This window comes from Cynoglossus semilaevis, chromosome 9 (assembly GCF_000523025.1).
Source record: "Cynoglossus semilaevis isolate Cse_v1.0 chromosome 9, Cse_v1.0, whole genome shotgun sequence".
Classification (NCBI taxonomy): Eukaryota; Metazoa; Chordata; class Actinopteri; order Pleuronectiformes; family Cynoglossidae; genus Cynoglossus; species Cynoglossus semilaevis.
This window is the reverse complement of record NC_024315.1, coordinates 13,270,184-13,296,028: the sequence shown is the minus strand read 5'-3', so window position 1 is coordinate 13,296,028 and position 25,845 is coordinate 13,270,184. Positions and strand designations below refer to the sequence as shown.

The following is a 25,845-nucleotide window of genomic DNA, read 5'->3' as shown; positions in this document are numbered from 1 at the left end:
AAAGTGACTCTTAATGGCATTCAGTCTTACCCACTGTCACATGTGTAGTTAAGTACGGTCTTGAAAGGAGCCTCTGTCTTGCCCATTGCTAAAGGCTGCAATGGTCGGGGAATCGGACACATTTTAGCTGAAGAAAAATGAAACAGAAAAAGACAAACAACACTGAATCAATCAATCAATCAATAAACTGCTGGAGTGGAGCCATATTTTTATATAACATAATATTCTTCAATATATTGCAATTACATTTTTGTAAAGGAATAATTAGAACTATTTTCTTTTGTACAGTGTGGATGAAAATGAATATGTTAAACAGCCAGGTTTAAACTCACGAGAACAAGCCAAATTTGACTGGGTCCATTCCCCTGTGCCAGTGCAGGTCACGCGTTGTGTCGCATGTGACGTTGATGGGTTGTAACCCTGCCCACATGTAAGGGTCACTGTTTCTCCAACCTCATAAACTCGTTTTATGGCTGACTCTTCAATCCCATCAGTGACCGGTGGACGGCCACATACTAAAAAAAAAAAAAAAAAAAAAAAATGTTTAGGGTAAAAGACTTACCCGTTAGCAAAACTGTTGTGTCATGTTTGATTTAAAAGGTTGTGTAAATGTTCTGTATTTTGATGAATGTAATAAGGAAATATCACTATTCCAGTCTAGACTGGTTAGTCTGTGCACGGTGACAAACAACATCTACACCAGTGAGAGAACCATGAATCTGATCTACAATCATGTATGTGAGAGGAAATCAGAATACTCCTCCCGCCCCCCTCTGTATACGCATTAGACCATTTCTTATTAATAGTATTAATAAGAAATGGCTAATATAAATTAAAAGAACTCCAAAATAGCAGCACATATAGGATGGCCAAAAGTTAACAGAAAGACTATAAGAAATCATGATGCAGTTTCTTTCAGGAAGTGACTGAAATGTATGACATTTATTCCGCAGCAAAAAAAAATCATATGTCTAATCAGTCTACGATGGCAAAGTTCAGTAACATGAAAACATTCAAACCTATTCAAACATAATATCAATAATAATCATTCACATGTGGTATTTTTACCTTTCTTAGATGTAACAGTTGTGGGTGAAAGTATTTGGCACAGGAGAAACAAAGCCACAATTCGAGCCATCCTGTTGAAGCTGGTGAAATCTTTTACATCAAGTACCCAGAATAGAGCCAGCATATAAGGACTAGGTCAGGCTTTTTTTGAGGGTATTGTGAGCCAATCAGAGGCCAATGAGAGTTGTTATTGATCTGGACCAAAGGTCTTTATTCCTGTATATTTACCTTGTGTTGGTTAATAACCTTGATTTGACAGCAGCAAACACACAACTGTGATAAAGTTATAAGTTTAGACACACAAGAAGCCTCATTATTTGCTGTTAGGAAAATAAGTTAGATCTATTTTTTGTGTGACTGTTTTATGAAAAATTTAACACAGCCCTCATTGTCTATATTCCTTCTAAAAATGTGACACTTTTTATACGACTTAATATCAATTAAGTTAATTATCAATTATAAACTAACAGATCCACGCTGGGAAAATGGATTACAAATCCAATTACAAATCCAAAAATATTAAAGTACTAGAAATTTTGAAGAGAATATTTTGCATTTACAATAAAAAAATTGAACATTTGGACATTTATTGACTAAGCTCTCAGTGTTTTTTTTCTGTGCGAAACAGTCCAAATGTCTCTTTGAGTGGTCGAGGTTGCCGACCCCTGGTCTATGGTTATGATCCACCCTATTTGTTACGTCGATACTCAAAGCTCATCTTTGTAAAGAAGGTTACAATCTACAGCTATTTGCACAATCATTACTTGAGTGTTTTGAAAGATGCTACATAAATGAATTGTTTTATTTTTTGTTATTATAATTCAGCCACCTGATCTCAACCCAATTCAGGATTTCAACAGCTGAAGACAAAATACACAGTTCAAACAGAAACACCCACAAACAGCAGGCGAAGCACTACAGGAGGAAAATTAAGATTTTATTTTGAATTATTTTAATTTTTCCAAAATCATGAGATTGTGTATAAAATTGACTGTAGTTATGAGCAATTCTTTAGTTGACGCACCAAAACTCTACTGTAACTACATCTCAACCATAAAACTAAACTGCTGTCACTGTAGTTTGTAGCCGACTGTCCTCAAAATAGCAGTAAAAGATTGGGCTTGTAATTAGAGTTGCTGGTTTGATTCCCAGATTCGGCAGGACTGTAGTGTGTGTTCACCAACCACTGAAACCCCCAGGGTGCACTAAGAAGTGCAGCCAACAACACGTGTGTTAGAGTACTATAAAAATGCTCCTGCCTGTTTTTACGTGATTAGTATTTTGGCTGCCTGATTACTTATTCAAACAGACAGGGAATTGAACCTTTGAATATCACACTTTTTGCAGAAAAACACTTCACACTTCAAAAACCTGAAGAAACAATTCAAAATCTGCATGCAAAACAGAGACGTTATTTCTCACATGATTATCATCACTTTGTTGATCATTAAGTACAAACCATGTCAATCAACAACAATAAAGTTAAAAAATAAATACTCTTCTGGCATGGTTAAAATATTAAGGAAGACATCGTACATGAGGATAAAAATGAGGTTAAACACCTTGCAGATGACTAACTTTGCATTAATGTGGTCCCTGTTTGGCAGGAAGAAGAACATTTTACTGAATTCCTGTGAATGTCATAATAATAATAAAACCATTTAAAAAAGTGACTTGGTCCAATGGAGTTAACACATAGCAGCTGTGAGAAAGAGTTAGTCAAAGGTTGCACTTGGTCGCATATTTCTTTTCCATTCATGATCAGTCAGGACATTGAGAAGACCTCAATGTGTCTCCTCTACATCTGTGCTCAGCCCTCGGTACCTCATACCTTTAAGTTGTATGAACAGTATTTGTTCACTGTTGCATCCAACTAGGAACAACAACCCTGTTCACCCTTCAAGGACGGGGGCTTGTCTTGAAAGACGCCCTGCTGATCCGATTTCGCAGACTCTGGACCTCTAAATCCTCAAAGTAGTCGTCTTCATCATTTCGGACAATGACTTTCTGCAGTTCAGTAATGTCACGCTCCATCCTCGAGCGCAGCTCTCGCTTCAACTTCTGTAGTGCCTGAAAGAAAACAGGACCACAGCTTTTTAAAGTTTATAATCATAAAAATAATAGTAATAGTAATTGTGCCTCTACTAACCTCTACTAACTTAGCAACATAATATATTTCATTTTATAATATAATCAAGGCAGGATTGAGTTTACCTTTTCTTGAGCTTTTTTCCGAACCTGAATCTCCTGCTGCTCTTGTGCAAGTCTATCAGCCAACAGTGAAAACTGAAAGAAAAGAAATGTCACTATAAGCATTCCTATACATGATACGTGATCCCTGTTATATACATCTCTCTCTCTCTCTCTCTCATATATACTGTACATTCATGTAAAGCCAGTATATAAGAGTGACTCCTACTTGGTCTTTGTAGTAGTTCTCCATGGACGTCATGCGATCCTGGTGACGTTTCTGACTCTCCAGTTGCTGCTCCTTGGCATAGGTCCTCTGTTCTCTCAAACGAGCTTTTTGAATCTCCAATCCTTCCTTGAACAGGTTCTGAAACATCTGAAGCAATTCACACAACCTTCATTATGTTGTCTCTTTAATTAAAATATGAATCGTCTCTAATAAATGATTGTGATTTCAGTACTGGATTCTTCCGGGGACAAATAGACATAGTATACATGGTGCTAAAAGTGTGTTCCATCTATCCGATAACATTTTCTCCTTGCATTCACTCGTTTTCTACAATGTATGGGATGGATTCACAACACCACTGCACTACCCGTGCAGCCCACCAGGGGCTGCAGCCTCCCAGTTAAAGACTGATTACACCAAGAGTTATAATAGTTTATTTTAATAAAATGCTGGGACAGTTCACCAACATAAACTGTTGCTTTACTCCAATTACATCTGAGAATAGTTTCAACATTTTACTTTACAATACCATGTAAAAAAAAATAAAATAAAAAAAACGATCGTAATAATAACAATGTCTGCCTTTCCAGAATGAGAGCAGCCCTTACTACCCACCTTCTCCTCCTTAGTGCGTGCCCTCATCAAACGAGCGCGGTGTTGGACGTGGTATTCTCTGTGGTACTTCTTCGCCCGTGCGATCTGCTGTCTCTGTTCTTTCAGTCGATTTTGTGACGACCTTTGTTGCTGGATGTGCTCTTTGAACTCCCTCTGAGAGATGAACATTCTGTTGTCAGCGTCATTTGTTCACAGGTATTTCATCTTTCAAAATTTGGACTAATTGAGCAACATGATCTGCAACCCATAATAACGACAAGACTAAAGACGTTGATGGGCCGTTACTAACCAAACGTCTGTTGTGGTCTCGCTCTTTGCGGGTAATCTCCACCAGCAAGTCATGTTTTCTCCGTTCTTCCTCCAGCTTCAGGATGAGACAAGACTTAGACATTTTTCCAGCCAAGGAATCTTTGCATATTTATAAATATTTGTTTTAACTGGTAAAGCCTCAAATCCAACCTGACTGATGAGTTTATGGTGATTCTGGCTTTGAGACAAAGACATGGAGTGAAGTCTGTCCACCTGCTGCAGCTGCTGCTCCCACATCCGACCCAGGGCCTCAGGGGAAATCTGGAGGTGTGGCATTTCTTTCAGGAGCACAGGGAGGAGTTCATTCTCCCGAACATTTACTGAAGAACAAAATAACAACGAGTTTGTAGTGAATTTAAACAAAGATGTTTTAAAGCCTGTAAAAAAAAGAAGCAAATAAACATGCCAAAACAAAAGAAAATCCCATCTCACAGGCAGGGTTGAGTTCAGGGCCAGGAAGTGCACCACCTAAATATTCAAACATTTCGTGTACCTGATACTGTAGAATATATATGTAGAAATAAAGAGGCATGTGTTCATCTGTTTCTGTAGCAAATATACTTCAGGATTGAACTCACTGGATGGAGCGTTCCTGGGGAGATTATGTCGTCTCATTACTGAGCCTGTTTGTGTTTGACGTGACTTGCGGTGGACCTTCTTGCTACCTGAGAACAGCTGAGGGACATCCTTCTCCATGGTCTCACAGTACTCCTGCTCCTGCACACGCAAAAATGCCTGTCATTAAATCTGTTCTTGAGGAAAACACAAATTACCGGAGCATTAATGTCCTTTTACTAAATCTTTAGTTTTATTACACATATGTGTACATTATGTAAATATGTCCTTAATTTTCCAAAAGGAACTCCTGAGGGATTATGTTCTATCTTATTTAATCTGATTATATAAATAAAGTTAGCATTTATAAACTGTTCGACCATAAGGGCTAAACAAAGTTTTATCAGTATTTAAGGCCGACATCAACAGGGCGTTAGTGAAATGAAAACTATTCATACATTAGGACAAATAAAACACAAAACACTTACAACCTCCTGTGCTGTGAGGTGAGCCTCGTCCAGTGCTGCTCGCTTTTTGTCTTCAAATCTTTTCAGTTCTTCCTCATAGGCTTTATTGCGTGGATGCTGAAAAAAGTAAAACTAAAACTTGACCATTAAATTATTTCTAACTTTATTAAGAATGAACTTGTTTCAGATAGAAACAGAGATTTTTTTCTATAGACACTTTAAGCTGTCACACAGTACAAATAATTATATATAGAGTTTATGAAACACAACAGATGCAGTATCTTGGTGTGCTTTATCTGTACAGATCTATCTGAAGAAACACATTACCTTAATGTGATTTCTGTGGGACGGTTTGTGACCAGACTTGTCTCGTTTTGAATGATCAGTAACTGTTAGGTTGGTTTGTCTCCTCTCATCCAGACTCGAACCCGCTGCCGTTGCGTTCTCTGGCTCTCCGGGAAGGAAGAAACTAACACCTGATGGAGAGAACATCGGTTATGTGAATGTTAAATCAAATGCTCCTTAAAACTGGTTGATATCCATTACTTTTCACTCAACCAGTACATGCAGTAGATATTGTGGGCGGTTCTAAATGTGGCTAAACTCATAGAATTATTTGATTATATACTTGTCATTGGCCATTGTTTCAGAAACCACCACCAGCTTATTTTTTTGGTTCTTGTTCGGCATCATTTACTGCTTAAAAATAAACTGTTCTTGTACAGTCAGACTATAAATTCTAATAGTGACTAAATGCATATGTACAAAAATGCCAAGTGTAGTTTGAATGTAGATGCTCCACAGAGCAGTGGGAGGGAATCATCAGAGGAGATAATCCACAATGAAGCGAAACATAACTGATGCTGTAAGAAGGTGAATGTCATTGCTGACAGCATGCAGTCAGGTCAGGCTCGTACTGCACACGAATCAGTCACATGTCTCCATTAACACACATATCTTTCTCAAGCATGTTCACATGACATCGTTATAAAATGACAGTTCTTCTATTCTGTAGGAGAAGGTTGAGGCGTTAGCATCAACAGAAGAAGGAATACTGACGTTATAAATGGAGCGTGAATTTACACATCTTTGTGTGTTTACGTATCATGTTCATGCATCCCTGTGTACGGTGGTAATTTGTGCCGTTGAGTCTAAACTAATAAAGAACTGTGCTTAAATCCTAAGCCCTTTCATGAGACCCTGAGTGGCTTGTGCTCATTTTCAGTTCTCAGTTCTTACTTAAAAATAAACATATTTAGCTTTATTATGGTATATAGAAAAAAACTAATGTAAAGATAGTGGAACCCAACATAGTTGCCTTTCCAGAGGACCTCATCAAAAAAGAGCCCATTTGACGGTAATGTTAAAAAAAGACTGGTACCCATGTGCCCTCTGGAACTCCTGTGACATTCCGTGTCAGCTTCTCTGACCTCACTGTCCTCTCCTGCTTCTTCAAGAACCCGTTTAAGCATCTTTAAAAACGAGAACAGTGACGCAACACACAGTAAGCAAACATGACACAGAACATATTCAAGAAAAACATCATGTGGTTCATCAGTTGACCAAAAATATTTTAAAAAAATCCCCAAAGAACCTCATCTAGTTCCTCAAGCCTGTGAGAGAGATTTTCAGATATAAGATGCAGTTCCTCTTCTGCTTTCCTGTTTCTTTGTCTGCAATACAACGGAGGATCTTTGAAACGTTCCTCTGGCAGTTTACTGTTGGGTCAAATAATACCAAGATCAGACAACAAGGAAAAGAAAGGCTACTACAACAACAACTGACCACAGATCTGAAACATCTAGACTTACCTGTGGTCTTTCATGTGATGAGACCTTTTGCCCTGAAATATTCTATTATTACGGAGATAGTCCTCTCTTTCTTCATCAGTGTCTGGTGGAGAAGTGGACGTTGCACCATTCTGCTCGGGTATAAAACACTCATCTGGATGGTTGAGCAATAATGACCATCTTGGTACTGTGTTGGTTTGCTGAGAAAAAAAACAAGAAAAAAATCAATATTTACTAAAAAATTAGCTCTGCAAAAGAATGAATGGAACTTTGGAAATAAATAAAAGCATTAATAATAAAGGATAAAAAATATCTGCAGCATACATGAATAGCTCTATTAAATAGATCATATTCAACAACATAGGAAGTAAAAAAAGAAAAAAAATCTATATCTGGCAGCACGGACACACTTTGCACAGAAACATCTGAGTAAAAATGACACCAATGTAGGCATAATAATGTCTCACCCCAAGTGAGTCTTCCACCACACTGGCTGTAGCTCTGTGATGACTGGGTAAGGACTCCTCAGCCACATCTGAAAAAATGAACATCAGCAAAAAATGATTGTGGCACACACAGAAACACAAACACACGCACAACGCAAGAAGTTCAAGTTTTATTAAATAATGATCTCAAATGTAACCATCATTACAACATAACTAGCTCTAAAGGACATTTGATTTGAAACTATTTGGAGAAATAAAAATGTTCACTTTGTCAATTCTGATCCTATTCAATGTTCAACAACAGCAAACAGCTAAAAATGTCATTATTACTGTCCTCATTACTTCTGATTCAACACATGCTTTCAGAGGAAACCAAATCCACGTAAACTATAGCATTCCAAACGGCCAGTCACATTTCATTTAGCGTACCTGCTGACTGAGAAGAGGGAGGGGACAGGAATCCATTGGTAACCGCGGTCTGGTCTGCTGGTTTGGGGATCTTTGTGACAAGGAGAAATTACAAGTGACATTTGAAAAACAAAATGAAAAATGCAGTGCATGTGTACGTGACGTATCTGCTACAAAGGAAGATCAGATAAAGACAGACTGTGCACGTCAGTGATTGACCTAGAGAATGTGGAGGTATATATATATAAACTCATCCAAGAGGCGAAACATCTTCAACTTACTTGACGTGAGTCCAGTTGCCTACATTAAATTGCCCTTGAGGTTTTAGACTCAGTTATTTCTATAACAACGTGTTAATGATAACCATCACTGAAAGCATGTCTTTATCTTTAGTCCATCACAACCTTTCTGTGAAATGAAAAGGTCAAACACTCTAGTCATGAGTTTATAATAGGAACGGCTTGATGCACAACTGGTGCATGTCCGTGTCCATGTACCCAATACTGCAACTTGGAGTATCTGCCGATACCGATATCAATCTGATACCTTCTTTTCTCCTGCAGCATGCTACGGACTGTTGTTACTGAGGTGATAGTCTTCCTGTTAACAGCATAATGCATAAAGTTAATCTGAGAATTTAGGTTTAGGTATCAGATCGGACGGGCTGTAGTTGCTTTGTTTCCATGTTCAATCCTTAAAGTTTGGACCAATATCCAACTGATCCTGAGAGTTGGCTCCAGCCACCCCTCTTTTTAATAGGAAACATTCAGCCCAAATACTTACTTTAACCCACTCAACGCTCTGAAAGTAGACTTGAGAACGTTAAGATGTTGTTGATCTCAATAACCCCTGGCAATGTTTACAGCTACAGGTGACACTCCTTTTCTGGTCTTGTTCTGAGTGGGTGGTCCTGAATGTCTTCACAAGATACTTTCATTCTCTTTTAAAAGCCAACTAAGTCATATATGCAGCAATATTTACAGTGGTTTATACAATTGATTAATGCAAATGATTTTGCTTCATTCATTTTGAATCTGTTTGTGCAGGTGTGTAAACCCCCATGAGAGAGAAGACTTTTGTTGATCATTCCACAGTTCATGTATTTTATGAACGTACCTCTGTTGAAACATTCCTCAAACTTTCCTCTGTTTGTTCAGAACTGACACCAGCACCATTTGCAGTATGCATGAGAGGGCGAGAGTCTGTCTGTGGTGTGTAAAGAGTTTGACTCTGGTTGGGAGGCTTCAGTGCAACAGCCAAGTGCACAGGTTCAGTCACAGCATCCTGAGCATCCAAAGGACCAGAGCCGTCGATGGCTACTGAAGCATGAGGATGAGAAGCCAGTCCTTAAAAAAAAGAAAAATAGTGTCATTGTGTCAAAAGACTAACGCGCCTCTGTAGGTTTAACCTGTTGTGTGTACCTGTTGCATGACTTTGTTTGTGTATGCAATAACTCACTGCGAAGTGTAGCTGGTCATGTTGTGTCTTACCTTCTTGTTTGCCTGTAAACATGGAAGGAGTGTCCTCCGACCCAAATGTTGGAACAGAAGGTCGATCCGTCTCTTTGTTCCAGTGACTAAGGGAGTTTTTACTGGCCTGGGAAACAGACCTGAGTAAAGACAAATAACTAGTATTTTATAAACAGAGCCACTGACATAATAACACTTTAAAGCATGCACTCACATTTCTGTTTTCCAGATTAAAGTCAACTATCTACATTAAAAAATAAAATATTGTTCAAATCAGAACACGTGATAATTGATTATTTCTTACACATTACTAATCAAAACAGCAACAGCACTTTAACACTCACTGTGATGTTACTTGCGTCCTAATATTTACAAGGCACTTAGAACTTAGGATAGTTTGACTGCGTCAACAGGATGTGCAGCTTCGAACAACCACACACTGAAGCTGAATTATCTCACGAACAACTCAACTGACAACAGTTTATTGAACTAAAATGCAACCTGGGATTGGACAGTTGTCCAGTGTAACTACACCACAATATAAGCCAAAAGTCAAAAAGCCCATATAAAATAGTGACAAAATGTGTTACACTTTAGAAAATATACAGATTGGAATGATTTATGATATGAAATTATGAGCTTGTTGATTTAGAGCTCTTACTCTTCAGTGGAAGGTGAAGACACTCCCTCCTTGTGCTCTTTGATAGTGTAGCTTGTTGATTCGTTACTTTGATTGAAGACATTTTCGGTCAACTTGTCAGTCTGTTCCCCTGCAACAAATAAACAGACAGAATACTTAAAAAAACATCCATTCACTTATCTTCGATGATGTGAAATAATTAATAACTAGCCTAATTTCTGCAAAACCATATATCGACCATTGTCTGTTTTGCAATGCATTTCATGTTAATGGTCTTTGGCATGACTTAAAAACAAAGAAAAGCTAAGAGGAAGTATTATGCCAAAAATGTGTTATGATAGCACTTTGTGTTCATTTTTCACTGTCAGAAATTTTGATAAAGTTAAGGAAATGTTGATCTTCTCACTCTCAATTATCTGTGACTCCTCATTTATCTCCTCATTGAGGTATTCCACAAGGCCATCGAAGATTTCCAGTAGGTTTTTGATAGACTCCTTGTCTCCCCTGACAACATTTTCTCCTGCAAACACATGGTATTATAATCAGGACCTTGTTTACAGAAAGAATAAATATGGGATCAAAATGATCTTCATTGAGTTGTGTACATGAACATTTCATGTTAAGGATACTGTCAATGATGCACCATGGTAACAAATGAAGAGCACGCACCTGTTATGTGTGAGAGGCTGATCTGAAGGTAATCCAGAGAGAGGGAATCAATTACAGACTGAACATTGTGAACATCGTCCTCTTGACTGCATGGTTCTGCAATATAATCTAAAACAGAACATTACAATAGTAATTAATGTAGTAGTAAATGTAGCAATGGGACAAAACACAGTATGATGGTAATTTATGTACTATTTTTTTTATTATTTTATTTTATGTGAGAACCCGTAACAATAGCCTTACACATCTTTGCTAACAAAAAGGCCACCTCATAGTATTCTCTCCCACTTATAACAACATCATTTTGCTTTAAAATGAACTTGTTTTGGTCAAGGTATTTTGACCTTGGCTGGGTGTTTTGCACTTACCTGGAACCTTTTCCCCCAAAATGTTCTCATACAAAGCAGTGAACACCTGTGCATCACAATCTGTCAGTTTCCTCAGCCTCAGGTTCACGTGACACTTGTTGAACAGATCATTTGCCACATCCACCCAGTCTAAAAACACACAAAAAAGAAACATTTGGGTTTGTGTTTTCAATAGTTGTTTCTACACAGGTGTAGATACTATTTCCATAAAATAGCTTCGTATAGACATGCATACCAGACAGCAATAATAAAAAAAGTAATTTCTTTAGTCTTTCTCTTATCTAAACCAGTAGTTAGAGGTATTTCTTGACAGTTTTGGGGCCAATTCAGTTTTTTTTTTTATAAACGAAATCGTATATGCTGTGTAGGCTAGTCAAATGAACCAGAGTCACTGTCTAATAACAGACACACAGTTTGTGCTGACTGTTGGGGGTTGTTCTTTAAAGTATTCTCACATGAGTTGTTTTTCACTCTTTCTTTAACATCACATGATTTTGAGATCTATATCCACCCAATGACCCCACAAGCAGTTTTCTCTCACTTGCGTGTGTAGACAGTGTCCTATGAGTTAAAAGAATCCTCCATTCCTCTAAGAAAATTGCAAAAATATTATTTCAGGATATGTTCTATAATCTGACTAAATTATATGCATTTAGTCATCTATCTCTACTAGCCAGGTGGTGGTAAGCACGTCATAATTACACTACTACACACGTTTACAAAACGCAAGCTTGAAACACTGCTTGTTTGTTATTAAGACATCCTGCTCTGTATGATTAACACTTAGAATTACAAAACAGTAGTAAATTAATACTTTACCGGGCATATAAACAAAGTAAGAAAAAGACTGTTCACATTTAACTGTAGGTGAAACAGTTGTGTAGGATCAAATATCTTCGTCATTTTACATAGTAAATTAGCATTTATTTCGACATTTTCCAGCTCCCTCTGCTGTAGAAGCAGAACATTTGTTTGAGGTATAAATACGTGTCCGCGGCAAACTGAACTCAAGGAGCGGGGAGTCTTCGTCCTTTTGTACCGCTCTGATAGACGGACACTGAGTCGACCTAACAGCAAAACACTCCTGAAAAAAGTAGATGTTCACTTAGTAGAAAACAGAGTGCCGAGAGCCCGAGTGACTTTAAAACTTATATAACCAAAAATGCACAACAGTTGATTTACAGGAATGTTAATGCTGTGTAAACTCAAAAGTAACGAGCTTCTACCTCGGTCTGTTCATTCAGGTTTTGTTAGCGGCATTAGCTACGTCCATTAAACCGTATGTATGACAAAATGTGTGTAAACTGAATCCGCTAATTGTCTTGTATTTGTGAGAGTTAAGTGCGAGCAAGTAGCGAAAACGTTTAGCTTTGAATAAGCGTTACGTGTCGTTAGCTTTATCCAGACAGTGTCGACAGACTTACCCTTCTCTCCCTCTTGAGGTCCCATCAAACAGCTGTCGGCCAGAGGCAGCTGGAGTTCCTCAACATCCAACAGATATTGGATAAAATGTATTCCTCAGATATGTAAGACTTGATGGTAGATGTCAGTTATTAGGTCGGTTTTCTGGTTTTAGGTATTACAACAGAACAAAGTATCAGTTCTCATTTAAAATTGAAGTCTTGTTTGATTGGGCATTACGCTCGTTCTCTGTTTCCGGAAGTGTCCTGGGATTGGTTTGTACCGCCATCTATCGACGATTTTATATAATGCAAGTGACATTAAATATGCCATAGTCAACTGTTAATAACAACATGAAAATATCTGAATAAAAATGAAATGGTCCCAGGTTTTTCATAATATTTAAAATTGAGAAAAAAAACTTTTTCGTGTGTCAACCTGCGATCAGAAGTATTATACTAGGGTAATGGTATAATCCTGAAAGTCATGTTCTACAAAATGAATGAATATAATCAAATGAAGTTGCCTAAAAATAGGTAGCTAGACATTTTTATGCTTAAAATTCTTTTTGCCATTGAACAAAAGTAGCATACGAAAGCAATACATTCTGTAAAATCTTGAAAATTAAAATGGTCCCAATAATGAATAAATATGCATTAATTGCCTCATAACATTAGGTATACCTATTTCTATGCCGCAAATTGAAAAAAAAATGGTACAGAAACCAGAAAGTGTATTTAGTATGTTCATTTATTTTGGTGAAGCAGGGAGTTCTGAAAGGACTCAGAGAGCCACTTTTTTCTCACAGATCCAAAAGTTTTCATCTCCACATACTTGGTCATTCCAGCTGTTTTCTTCATGTTGAAATTTTAATTCCACACATTCTTCAATTTTGCCCTCAAAATTGTTGGGTTCCCCTAAGTGCCAGTAACTGGAAAGCAATATTTCAGACATTAATATATAGAAAATAATGCAAAATATACAGTATATGAGGAGATGCAGTAGAATAAAAGGGTTAGTAGTGAACCTTTGTGACAGTGGAGTGCCATCCACCCATGTCCATGACCCATTTCCGTCTGTGTCACTTAGTCCAATCCAACGAAAACCAAATAATTTTCTTGTGAAATCCTTTTTGCAGAATGAAACAGAAGTATTAAGAAATGAGTTCACTTTTCCAATTTATTGGCCTTTCAAACATTTTGGCCATGTCATAGAAATATATTTTATTAATATCCATAAATAGAAAAAAAATACACACACACATACATACATGTTCCCCTTTACTGTTGATAATCACCAGATCTGCACCTCTCTTCAGACAGTCATCTCTACTGTCCTGCCAGGATTTCTTTATGTTGGAAATGTAGTAATAACTACATTGGAAATAAACCCATTCTTGATGATCTGTTGTAGAATTATTAAGAAGAATTATTAAGTAGAATCTTAATAATTAGTGTCAAAGAGCCTGATGTCAAGAGTCTGGGCCCAACTGAAATAAAAATCGATCAGTTACTTACTAATGTGCAGCAGTGCAGTCTTCAGGTTATCAATATCTTCAGTCAGGTTTTTGCAACTTCCTTCAACAGGTGACGTCTTCCCATTAGTGTGACCTAAAACATATGAAAAAAACAAACCTCACCATTTCTAGTCACTTTTTTTTCATATTTGACAATACTGGAAAGTCCTGTTTCCTCACTGTAACTTCCCTATTCTAAGCACCTTTCGTAGAATTATTGTAAGTTATTCGTTTAAATCTTCAATTCGCGTCCTACACTGATTTTTATTCAACTGTGTAAAAACATCCATGAAGTCATTAAGTCTTTTCCATGTGAGTGCAAGGAATACATAAAAGTACTATCCTGAAAGCAATTACATCAATGAGAATGATCACCTTTTACCCCATTATGCTGTAAAATGATATAAAACATGACTGCAGTCATGTTAAATCCTCATTAATATAGGCAGTGGAAATATTTAGAAAGTTTCATTTGCTGTTTCAGAAAGTATAATCAAACCAGTCAATAATTTCAGACCAAATATTTTGAAACCACTTACTATGAACAAGACGCAGAGAAACATTTAAGGCAGCTTGGAGAATACACAGGAGTCCGAAGCTCACACCAATCAGTCTTAGGAGTGTCTTTCCTAAGAGCAGAACTTACACTGTTGGCACAGTCATATCTGTTCACATCTGCAAGATACTTTATAGGTTCATAAGATTTGAAATGCTGGGTTAGACTGAAGTTGAATATCTACGTATTTCACACTTAACACCTACAAAATGCAGAGCTTTACTTGACTTTTGTTTATTTTCTGTGTTCAGTAATAAACTACTTCTTATCATCAATCAATCAATCAATCAATATCTATATGTCTCTGGTTATTGTTTCACATGAATGTTGAAACAGCAATACCAGGAGGCAGCAGAAGTTGTTTATAGGATTTTATAAAACAGGATTTTGACCAAAGTTTTACAAAATGTTACATATAGACTTAAAGTCAACAGAGATGTAAACTCCAGAATAGGCTCAGGTTTTATAAACAAAACTACACACTCTGACCAAACCAATATATCAGCTGAATGTGTACTGCACATTATTTTAAAGTACTCCTTCAACAGCAGGATAAGTCATTGAGGAGCAGGGTCAGGGGACGGGGTATTAGTCTAAAAAGTAAAAAAAAAAGTAATTTAAATAAGGATGAAAATTTTAAATAAAGAAATTTATACAATTAACTGAGTATATAATGAATATTAAATGGAATTTAGTGTGTTCATTTATCTTTGTGAAGCAGGGAGTTCTGACAGGACTCAGAGAGCTACTATCTTTTCACAGATCCAAAAGGTTTTAGAGCTACATGGTAGGTCATTCCAGCTCTTTTCTTCATGGTCAAACGTTATTTCCACACATTCTTCAGCCTTCCCCGGTGAATTATTGGGTTCCCCTGAGCCCCAGTAACTGGAAAGCAATGATGCAGACATTAATACATAGAAAATGATGCAGGAGGTATTGAAAGATATTCATTTTCCTATATGGTATATGAGGAGATGCAGTAGAATAAAAGGGTTAGGAGTGAACCTTTGTGACAGTGGAGTGCCATCCACCCACATCCATGTCCTATTTCCATCTGTGTCACTTAGTCCAATCCATCGAGAACCAAATAATTTTCTTGTGAAGTCCTTTTTGCAGAATGAAACAGAAGTATTAAGAAAGGAGTTTACAATTTATTCGTTTTTCAAACATTTTGGCGATGTCATAGAAACATCTCTGAGATTCTTTTATTAATATCCATAAATAGCAACAAACACACACACACATACATACATGTTCCCCTTTACTGTTGATAATCACCAGATCTGCACCTCTCTTCAGACAGTCATCTCTACTGTCCTGCCAGGATTTCTTTATGTTGGAAATGTAGTAATAACTACATTGGAAATAAACCCATTCTTGATGATCTGTTGTAGAATTATTAAGAAGAATTATTAAGTAGAATCTTAATAATTAGTGTCAAAGAGCCTGATGTCAAGAGTCTGGGCCCAACTGAAATAAAAATCGATCAGTTACTTACTAATGTGCAGCAGTGCAGTCTTCAGGTTATCAATATCTTCAGTCAGGTTTTTGCAACTTCCTTCAACAGGTGACGTCTTCCCATTAGTGTGACCTCAAATAAATGAAAAGAAAACCTCACAAGCTGTAGTCGCTTCACTTCCTCACCCTAACTTCTCTATTCTAAGCACCTTTCATAGAATTATTGTAAGTTATTTGTTTAATTCTTCAATTCGCGTCCTACACTGATTTTTAATCAACTGTGTAAAAACATCCATGAAGTCATTAAGTCTTTTCCATGTGAGTGCAAGGAATACATAAAAGTACTATCCTGAAAGCAATTACATCAATGAGAATGATCACCTTTTACCCCATTATGCTGTAAAATGATATAAAACATGACTGCAGTCATGTTAAATCCTCATTAATATAGGCAGTGGAAATATTTAGAAAGTTTCATTTGCTGTTTCAGAAAGTATAATCAAACCAGTCAATAATTTCAGACCAAATATTTTGAAACCACTTACTATGAACAAGACGCAGAGAAACATTTAAGGCAGCTTGGAGAATACACAGGAGTCCGAAGCTCACACCAATCAGTCTTAGGAGTGTCTTTCCTAAGAGCAGAACTTACACTGTTGGCACAGTCATATCTGTTCACATCTGCAAGATACTTTATAGGTTCATAAGATTTGAAATGCTGGGTTAGACTGAAGTTGAATATCTACGTATTTCACACTTAACACCTACAAAATGCAGAGCTTTACTTGACTTTTGTTTATTTTCTGTGTTCAGTAATAAACTACTTCTTATCATCAATCAATCAATCAATCAATAATAAAGGATAGGAAACTTTATTTCAGTTATAATGATTTCTGTCTTACCTGATTTGACAGGACCCACACCATCGTCATGGTTCTTTGAGCTCTGACCTCCAGATGATGTTGCAGACTGATTCATATAGTTCATTGTTACCTTTTACTGCCTTACACTGTGTAACTTCACTGAACAATATCCACCAAAATGACTGAATCCGTGCAGTCTTATTTCCTGAATAATAAACTTCTTTATTTTTCTTTGGCCCCACCCCTTTCTAACAACCACAAGAACCCTTCTTCCCTTCTTTGGTTATTTTGTAGTTCCTTATTATTATTTTTTAACAAACATTCTTACTGATGACATTTTCAGTCTGCAACAAATAAACAGACAGAAAATGAAAAAAAAAAAACATCTTCTATGGCAGTGTTTGTCAACCTTGGGGTCACCTGAAATGAGTAGACGTTGACTTGAAAAAATACTGATAAAAATATTTTTTTCAAAAACAGTAAAATCAAAGTCTATATGTCTCTGGTTATTGTTTCACATGAATGTTGAAACAGCAATACCAGGAGGCAGCAGAAGTTGTTTATAGGATTTTATAAAACAGGATTTTGACCAAAGTTTTACAAAATGTTACATATAGACTTAAAGTCAACAGAGATGTAAACTCCAGAATAGGCTCAGGTTTTATAAACAAAACTACACACTCTGACCAAACCAATATATCAGCTGAATGTGTACTGCACATTATTTTAAAGTACTCCTTCAACAGCAGGATAAGTCATTGAGGAGCAGGGTCAGGGGACGGGGTATTAGTCTAAAAAGTAAAAAAAAAAGTAATTTAAATAAGGATGAAAATTTTAAATAAAGAAATGTATACAATTAACTGAGTATATAATGAATATTAAATGAAATTTAGTATGTTCATTTATCTTTGTGAAGCAGGGAGTTCTGACAGGACTCAGAGAGCTACTATCTTTTCACAGATCCAAAAGTTTTTAAATCTACATGGTAGGTTATTCCAGCTCTTTTCTGGAATGCTGGGTTAGATTGAAGAAGTCCCTTTTTTAATTAACTTTAAAACAAAACTCTTTTCTATCTCTAACTTGCCATTTGTATCAGTACTAATAGTTTCATTCCATTACACGAAATACTAAGTTTAAATATGTTATATAGTCACAGTTTGTTATAAGAAATAAGTACAGACCCCCATGACCAAAGAAAACTTAACTAAACTTAACACATTAATTACAGCTTAATTTACAGCCACACAATTGTTTACAAAATGCCTCTACAGTATGACACGAAAACAACCCTGTAATTTTCTTTGCTGTCACGACAGTGTAGTTACAACAAATAGGACTATTTGTAATTATTGACTGTAATTATTATTATTTATATATTTCATTCAATTACATGTAAAATAATAATAAATTCAATTTAATAATAAATAGTTTACCAAAACAAACCAGCAATAACTGTATTACGTATCGAACGTCAGAAGAAAGGAACGACCAGAATAAAGCACTTTTTAAGCCCCACCCTCACGATCACAAATACTGGTAAAAATGGCGGCCAACGTTTTGCGTCTTGCACTGCGGCTTCCTACCCGAAACAAGATCTTAGTGAGACGTAACACCGGTATGAAATCGACAGAGATATCCAGGGTGACTCAAATCCGAACGGCAGTATCATCGTCATCGGGGGCAATTTTACCAAAACCCGATAAAGTAAGTATATGTTTGCCAACCTACAGAAAACCAGGAAAACCATGTAGTGACTCATCGAGTAGGCGGGACGTTCGGCGAATGTGACACCAAATGTACCCAATGAGAGGTCCATAGCGCCTTGACTTAGTGAAATCGACCAATGAAAAGGGTGTTTACATGAAGGACGAGAACATTCAGGAAGTAATAACCAAAGATATATACTATTTTTAAAAATATGTAAAAATACTCGGTTGGCGTCCCAGTTTTAATGATTTAGTCGCAATTTAAATATAACAAACGTTAAGCGTTAGTTAGATTATATGTCGGTATTGTATTTTTCTCAGGGCATTAGCAGCGAAATCATTCAAGGCCAGACTGTGATAGTAATGCCCCCACAGTAAAATGCCGCAGTGGTGGTCGAATTCTGCGGTGTCGATTGAGTGCATTCGTGATCTTGTTAGAATGGCATTACAACCAAATGCACGCAGTGTCACTAAGTGCTACTGAAAATAACTGTGAATGTTGTCATATTAAAATGGCGTGTTATGTAATTATGTACCTGGGAAGTGGTTTATACCTGTTTTCTGTAGAAGATATCAGAGCGGCTAAATACAACGTATATTCCATAAACAAGTTTTGCTTTCAAGGAGGAAACTGGGACGTCTATCAAAGGGAAATGGTCAGAGGGAAAACTATAGAGAGAAATGTTAAAGCTAGAAAAACAAACTGGACACAGATGTAAAACATTTGTTTTACAATTAGACTAGGTCATTTCCCCTTAAACTGTTCACTTGAGCTCTCATTTGTATAGTTTCCTTTGAAAGCAAATCCAAATTTTTATGAATATCAAAACGAATACAGATGGAACCAAGTTTGTCTTTATGAATCTTAAAAGATACAATTTCTTTCTGTTTATCCTTTGCATTAATCCTCTTTATGATATCTGTCATGTTTTCCAGACACCATTTGGTCTTATCCGCATGACAGTAGTTGTTGTGCCTTTCCTGTACGTGGGAACATTGATCAGCAAGAACTTTGCGGCCCTTTTGGAGGAACACGACATCTTTGTCCCTGAGGATGACGATGATGATGATTGATTTACAAAAATGGTCAGGTTTACAGCCATTTCTACAACCCTAAAAATCGTTCTGTAGGACAACTGTATTACCAATACTATTACTATCTGTATTTAATGTGTACAGATTGTTAAATAACTGTTTGACACATGGCAACAAATTACACTTACATTTTCCTTTTCCTACATTTCACAGAGTGCTTTGAAATGATGACTGAAAGCATATCAATCAGCATGAGAAAGATGCAGAGGATGAGTTGATTGACATTCAAGCATACCCCTCTACCTCCATCCATCTGGCTCCACACTTCTCTGCTACTTATCATGTTTTTTTGCGGGTTTTCTTTTTAGAAATAATTGTAAACTCTAATACTATGTGTAGCTACAACATCAACTACTAGATACACCATCACTCCTGTTTCCATTTGGTCATCTATCTAAATAAAATAAATTACATATGGATAAAAAAGTATTTCATGTGTTTTTGTAAGTGCACATTTTTTGCCCTTATTTTGCGTTAAATGTAAAGGTCATTGTTGCTCAGCTTTGTCTTGCAACTGTTTCCTGAAGTTCAGCATTGTCAAAGACTGCCCCATTTTCCTAGAGCCAGGGTTTAAACAGAAAAGCACACATGTCAGTACAAACTGTGACATTCAACTGGTTTTACTAATTTTATGGCATAATAGTTCAAGTTATGAAACATACCTTTGAGAGATTGTATCTCACTCTGCAAGCAGCTGATTTCTTTTTTAAGATGGACCACTTCATTCTCTTTTGCTCTTAGTAGCATCTGGAATATAATACATGACTTCATCAATAAAATAAAATGAAATTTTATTACATATTGAATTGTCACTTTTAAATAAATACTGGTACAAACAGACCTCTATTCACATGCAGAAACCGAGTCACGCAGAATACTGTAAATCAATAAATAATGATGTAAAAGGTAAAGAAAACTATTGTGGAATGTGTTTGATAGTCAGTAGATGGCCCTGTCTGCAAATACTCGGTGTGACAGGGTGAGGCCAAATAAAAAATGAATCTCTGCAGTTACTATAGGGACCAACTAATTAGGATAAAAGACAAAGGCCTGAAATGCTGCAACAATGTTTTAGAAAGGGTTTAAAATCCCATAACACATTCAGCCAAATTTAGCTTTTTACAGCAGTGACATTTTCTCCCTGTGGCCAAAGTAATTCGGGTGCATTAATAAAGAGGCTTCAGCTGCACTCATGTCTTATAGACATTAAATTCACATTTTTATTCCAATGACATGAAGTTGCATATCTCAACAGCAAATTATTGTCAGTACCTCTACTTCTGACACAGTGTGCTCAGCTCTGTTTTGACACACCATGTCCATTCTTTGACCTGTAATGAAGCAGCGCATGCGGCTGGTTTCCTCTACAAGTTTGGCCTTAAGATCCTGAAGAAAGATATCATATTTCAAAGACAATTATATTTTCACAAATATGTAAGGACTCCCTATAAATATTAATACATCTTATGATATTGATAATAAAAACCCATTTCTAATGACTAAGTTTTTAATAAAAAAAACACTAAGCCTTGTGTATACACCTGGTTTTCTCTTCTGAGCTTCACCAGCTCACTCTCCGTGGGCCTGAGGTTGTTGTCATGGCTCCTGTAGGTTTGCTTAGAGCTGAACTCCAGGCAGGTCGAAGAATAGTGTTGCGATAATAAATCTGATTCACTGTTTAACGTTGCAGACCGAGGCCTAAGACAAGACAAAAAAGTGAGGAAATACAGTAGAGTGCTGTGAAAGTGTGATAGAGGTCACAGTTGAGCGTAGAACATGTTTGCACTGAGAGTTCCTATGGCAAACTTACATGTGCTCTCTGTATGATGAATCTCCTCCAGACAACTTCATGACCTTCTCCATCTCCTCTTTGTGAGCTGCTCTCAGTGCATTCATAGCTTTAATTATAAATAGGTTGGTCAGTATCTAAGTTATTCATTAATAAAACAAAGAAGGTGACCACACCCTATTCCAAAGGCAGAAAATTGTGATTGTGATGTTTAAATGGGGGGGGTTGTTTGAGGCCACGTGGAGACTGGTTCCACCTGAGGGACAAACCTGGCTCTGTGCCCCTCCAGTCTGTCTGTGTTGTTTGGTGAAATAGAGTTGAATTTTCTGGCGTGAGAACTCAGGACAACAGTGGCTGATTCCGTTGACTCTGGGTTTCTCCATGTTTATGTGAATGGCCTCCTTTACTCCTCTGTCAAACCATCTGTCAAAGGCATGTGTATTTCTATCCTCAAAGGTTTGTCCTTTGTCCTTAAAGAGAGCAACTGGAGTCTGGCCTGAACAGCTGTCTCTCCTGTGTTGTTGCGTGCACTTGTACAGTGGCTGTTTGAGAGGACAATCTTCACTACACTGTATGGTATAAACAACATGGTTCTGTTTGTGGTGTGGTATTCTGTCTTTGGGGTAAACTAGTTTTTGTCAGATGGTGTTGCTGGGTTTGAAGAAGACTGAGATTTGGTGTTTTGTTAAAAATTCCAGGAGGAAAAGAGGAAGACTCTAGAGACAATTTATGAATATATTATGGAGGACATGTATGTCATTGATGTAGAGGCAGGTCAGGGTAAAATAGAGACAGATTATCACCAGTGGAGCAGCTGAAAGAGAATAAATCAAGTCTTTTTGTCTGTCTTACCGTTTGCAGCCGCCTGTCTTTCCTCCTGTAACAGTTTGTCTTTCTGCTTCTCCAGCTCCATGATCTCCTTCCTGTGTCTCTCCTGCAGCTCCTGCAGGGCGTTCTGATGAGCTATTTCCATAGCTTTGAATTTGGCTCCACAGACGGCCCGTGGGCCACACGGGCTGTCCGTCTCAGTCCCAATGACTGCACATTCCTTTTTATTATTGTTAACTTGTTTTTGAAGAGATAGGGCCTTGAAAACAAAAATATATTTAACACCAATTTTACATTCACATTATTCAATATAACTTCCTTCTTACCTCATTTTGCTGAATTTCTCCTGTATTTGTTTGAATGGTCTGTTCGTTTATAGACTGGAGACTCCCCCTAAAATTAGTTAAGTCCTGCTTTGAACCAGTTGTACTTGGATCAGCCTGTTTGGGGCTGAGTCTTGACTGACAGTTCTGACTTGTAACTTGAGATTGTGATTCATGTGGGGTGCTTACATATGCCTCAGCTCCAATTAGAGACTGCGCAGACATGTCTCTGAATGACTGTGTCTCAAATTCAGTCCATTTCCTGTTGACTTCTGAGTCCATGGTTTCAATGACAGGCACAGGTAAAGTCCCCTTTTTAAGCTCCATTAAGTCCCACCTGCTGCCCATCTCACTGAAGGGCACCCCCTCCTCAAACCACTTGTTCCTCTCCTCCAAACGCTTTGCTTGCTCTCGGTCCCAGCCCTCCCCTTCTTCTCTCTGACAGGCCGGAGACAAGTCCGAGAGATGGTGATCGGCTAGATGGGAGTTTGTATCTGTGGTGCTGGAAGGTTTGCAGGTGAGAGGTCTGCGAGGTTGGTATGGCGACAGTCCACAAGAGAGCGGGTTTTCTTTCTCACTGCAGGTGTCTGATTGGCTAGACAGAAAGGTCGAGACAGACAGAAGAGTAAAGTTTCACATCAGGGGATGGATGGTGTAGAGCAGGGCTTGTGTGCATTCCTTCATAGCAACTTTAAACTTTCCCAGTGAATAAAATACATTTAAAAAAATACAAGTTAGATCCAGGAATGTTGTTTGTCATAGATGGATTTTACTAAACACTGAAAATTCATATACTTTATGACTTATTGTTGTAGAATGACTTATTGAGACATTTGTACTGAACTAAGAATGACTTATTGAGACATTTGTACTGCATACAGAGCCATCTTCAGAACACATTGACTGGATCATGACAATATAAAATAAGAAGTAGAAGAAGAAGACTGAGGTACCCTGTGGCAAATTCACATGGTAGAAATAACCAATCAGTTTATCCTGAGGTGATAATTACATTCAGAAATGTAGACATGGTCAATTGTAGGACAATTCAAATAAAGTACTTAGACCCTAGTCATAATTTATAAAATGCATGGTAGTATGTATGTTTACTGAATACCTCACTCCCCTGTTCAACACTGCCCCATAAAATAAAGTCAGACTTACTGCCTGTTATTTTGGATCGCCTGCTTCAGTAACTTCACCCAGTTCCGCCGAAGTCTGGAGGTCACAGCAGACAGAGTGAGCACAGTTTGCTTTGTCTGAAGGAGATCAAAAAAATGTGGGGAGATCAACATCACACACACACACACACACACACACACACAAACAAGTTGTCAGTGTGTGTGTTCATAGTGCTAAGATGTGGAAAGAAGGTAGGTACAACCCCACTGGTGTATTGTACGACCAACTAAAAAAACACACACCTGTATCTGGAGTCCATAGTTTTTCTCCACTTCACAGTCTGACACATTTAAACAAGACGTCAGGTTCAGTTCTCCGTACACATCTGACTGCAGGACAATGAAATTGTTCCATTGTGTGCAGTATTCAGTAACAAATGACAGCATAACGTCAGATATTATTTCAGTAATAAACCTTGGTTTTCATGAAGTCATACCTCTTTAGCTGCTGAGTCTCTGTAATACCGGAGTGAGGAATCACACAGGACAAACCAGTGTTTCACCCACTGAGAAGAAAGCAAAGTATTGCTCAATTAAAGAGAATAACCCTTTAATGTAATGCCATCACATGCAGCTACAACATTGTTTAATACAGTGGTACTTGAACAAAATAGACTTCTACTTACATTTCCATGTTCATCCAGCCTGAACATCCAACCCTTCATTTTTTTGTAAACCATTTTAATGTGGTTAGCTTGTTATATTGGAGGAAACAGAGTCAGAGTCAGTGGCACAAGTCTTAAAGCCTCAAAGGTGAGAAACACTTTCAAACTTTAACATTAAAAGACAGAGTTTTGTAGTCACATTAAACCTTGAATAAAGTTTTATAAAAGTTAATTAATGAGTAATTAATGAGCAGAGGGAAGAGGAACTGGTGGAACCATTATTAGACAAGCAGCTGGTGTTGGAGCTTTTCAACAACAAAAAAAAACCAACAGAAAATACTCACCGTATATCATGTTGGGTAGAACACATATTTAGGGGAGAGAAAGAAAAGGAGAATGTCACCAAAGTGCTGTCGTACATACTTTAGCATTGTTTTTTATTAGAGATGTAAATCTATGTGCATGTGCATTGCTGCACTGGAATATACAAAATTTCAACAAGTCATCATCTGCTGGCTCAGCTGTTTAAGGTGTGACACTGCAGTGCTGAGAATACAGGATACATTGGCTTGAACTATCCTGCAGACTATAAATAAGGACGATAAATCATATGACAAGTTGCCCTAAAACATGGAGTGCTAACTAATGACTTCTTGCTGCCGGCTGCATCTGTAAGAAGGGCGCCTGAGGTAAAGCAAAATCGGAACTAGAGAAAAAATTCCAAACCCTGTGCTTTGACCAACTATTCCCCCTGAACCATAATTTCCACCAGGATGACCTTCAGAGTTTTATAATTTACTCCTCTGCACCATTATACTTTGTCCTCTAGTTTTGTGTTACTTTATTGCAGACTTCAGTCATGTGACTATGATTATATATACATAGTACTGTAAAACAATTACTTAGAGCAAGGAAAGATTCTTCTGGATTGAGGTCAAGGGCAGAACTCCCCTCAGGCCAGTGGTCTTAAACCCCTGGTTTGGAACTTTGACATAATTTACCAAATTTTATATGAATTATGTGGCAACATATCCTTCGAATTTGGGAGTTCACCTGTGTGTCCACATTCTCAAGGGAAGCAACGTCCTCCACTTTTGAAGATCTGTGTTTTCCACCGTGCTTTTCATCTGAACTCTGTAAAAAAATGTCAACAGACAAATAAGTGGTTTGTTTTTGTTCATTATGTTTGAATGGTAAAACAAAAACAAAAAACAAAACAAACACAAGTGTACCTGAATACAGGTCGCCATTGATGGTCTCCGAGATCCTCGTCCATTTTCAGAGTCTCGACACTTCCTGTC

The 25,845-nt window shown here is 37.4% G+C and overlaps 6 protein-coding genes and 1 long non-coding RNA gene across 8 annotated transcripts in view; 1 reads left to right on the top strand and 6 right to left on the bottom strand.

Moving 5' to 3' along the window:
* The window catches only part of LOC103383981 (beta-2-glycoprotein 1), a 1,830-nt gene extending 1,744 nt beyond the window's left edge, over positions 1–86 (bottom strand). The window contains exon 1 of the mRNA XM_025058484.1: positions 31–86. Within this exon, the coding sequence (XP_024914252.1) occupies positions 31–86 (56 nt within the window). The remainder of the gene's footprint in view (positions 1–30) is intronic.
* Positions 1–12,881, bottom strand: part of LOC103383983 (centrosomal protein of 95 kDa) — a 13,219-nt gene extending 338 nt beyond the window's left edge. The window contains exons 1-23 of one of the 2 annotated variants that reach the window (XM_017035520.2): positions 12,648–12,881; positions 11,224–11,352; positions 10,856–10,963; positions 10,593–10,706; positions 10,208–10,316; positions 9,568–9,686; positions 9,194–9,423; positions 8,099–8,168; positions 7,691–7,758; positions 7,245–7,423; positions 7,028–7,151; positions 6,815–6,905; positions 5,761–5,909; positions 5,458–5,550; positions 4,990–5,128; positions 4,562–4,731; positions 4,392–4,466; positions 4,103–4,255; positions 3,488–3,634; positions 3,283–3,354; positions 1,069–3,138; positions 333–515; positions 31–127 (exon numbers count right to left, since the gene is read on the bottom strand). In XM_017035520.2, coding sequence (XP_016891009.1) covers positions 2,968–3,138; positions 3,283–3,354; positions 3,488–3,634; positions 4,103–4,255; positions 4,392–4,466; positions 4,562–4,731; positions 4,990–5,128; positions 5,458–5,550; positions 5,761–5,909; positions 6,815–6,905; positions 7,028–7,151; positions 7,245–7,423; positions 7,691–7,758; positions 8,099–8,168; positions 9,194–9,423; positions 9,568–9,686; positions 10,208–10,316; positions 10,593–10,706; positions 10,856–10,963; positions 11,224–11,352; positions 12,648–12,672 — 2,535 coding nt within the window. In that variant the 5' untranslated portion in view covers positions 12,673–12,881 and the 3' untranslated portion in view covers positions 31–127; positions 333–515; positions 1,069–2,967. Of the gene's footprint in view, positions 1–30; positions 128–332; positions 516–1,068; positions 3,139–3,282; positions 3,355–3,487; positions 3,635–4,102; positions 4,256–4,391; positions 4,467–4,561; positions 4,732–4,989; positions 5,129–5,454; positions 5,551–5,760; positions 5,910–6,814; positions 6,906–7,027; positions 7,152–7,244; positions 7,424–7,690; positions 7,759–8,098; positions 8,169–9,193; positions 9,424–9,567; positions 9,687–10,207; positions 10,317–10,592; positions 10,707–10,855; positions 10,964–11,223; positions 11,353–12,647 lie in introns of both variants that reach the window. The other variant, XM_008317334.3, reaches the window with a different exon arrangement.
* Positions 12,882–13,355: 474 nt separating this feature from the next.
* Positions 13,356–15,220, bottom strand: LOC103383984 (CD209 antigen-like protein E). The gene is made up of 6 exons (XM_017034956.2): positions 15,214–15,220; positions 14,680–14,769; positions 14,142–14,234; positions 13,895–14,028; positions 13,652–13,752; positions 13,356–13,555 (listed from the first exon to the last, which is right to left on the bottom strand). The coding sequence occupies exons 1-6, from the start codon at positions 15,218–15,220 to the stop codon at positions 13,408–13,410; spliced, it is 573 nt and encodes a 190-aa protein (XP_016890445.1). The 3' UTR covers positions 13,356–13,407.
* On the bottom strand, positions 15,054–17,287 carry LOC107988066 (CD209 antigen-like protein C). The gene is made up of 6 exons (XM_017035114.2): positions 17,057–17,287; positions 16,700–16,789; positions 16,195–16,287; positions 15,948–16,081; positions 15,702–15,802; positions 15,054–15,581 (listed from the first exon to the last, which is right to left on the bottom strand). The coding sequence occupies exons 1-6, from the start codon at positions 17,139–17,141 to the stop codon at positions 15,434–15,436; spliced, it is 651 nt and encodes a 216-aa protein (XP_016890603.1). The 5' UTR covers positions 17,142–17,287; the 3' UTR covers positions 15,054–15,433.
* Positions 17,288–18,530: 1,243 nt separating this feature from the next.
* Positions 18,531–20,244, top strand: smdt1b (single-pass membrane protein with aspartate-rich tail 1b). Its single transcript, XM_008317338.3, has 3 exons — positions 18,531–18,721; positions 19,660–19,809; positions 19,972–20,244. Exons 1-2 carry the CDS (start codon positions 18,560–18,562, stop codon positions 19,795–19,797), a joined length of 300 nt encoding a protein of 99 aa, XP_008315560.1. The 5' UTR covers positions 18,531–18,559; the 3' UTR covers positions 19,798–19,809; positions 19,972–20,244.
* Positions 20,098–21,714, bottom strand: LOC107989019 (uncharacterized). Its single transcript, XR_003050695.1, has 2 exons — positions 21,629–21,714; positions 20,098–21,516 (listed from the first exon to the last, which is right to left on the bottom strand). It is a non-coding gene; the product is annotated as an uncharacterized LOC107989019 (long non-coding RNA).
* Positions 21,715–21,853: 139 nt separating this feature from the next.
* On the bottom strand, positions 21,854–24,661 carry LOC112487532 (uncharacterized). Its single transcript, XM_025058868.1, has 2 exons — positions 23,923–24,661; positions 21,854–23,353 (listed from the first exon to the last, which is right to left on the bottom strand). The coding sequence occupies exons 1-2, from the start codon at positions 24,051–24,053 to the stop codon at positions 22,741–22,743; spliced, it is 744 nt and encodes a 247-aa protein (XP_024914636.1). The 5' UTR covers positions 24,054–24,661; the 3' UTR covers positions 21,854–22,740.
* Between the last annotated feature and the right edge of the window lie 1,184 nt (positions 24,662–25,845).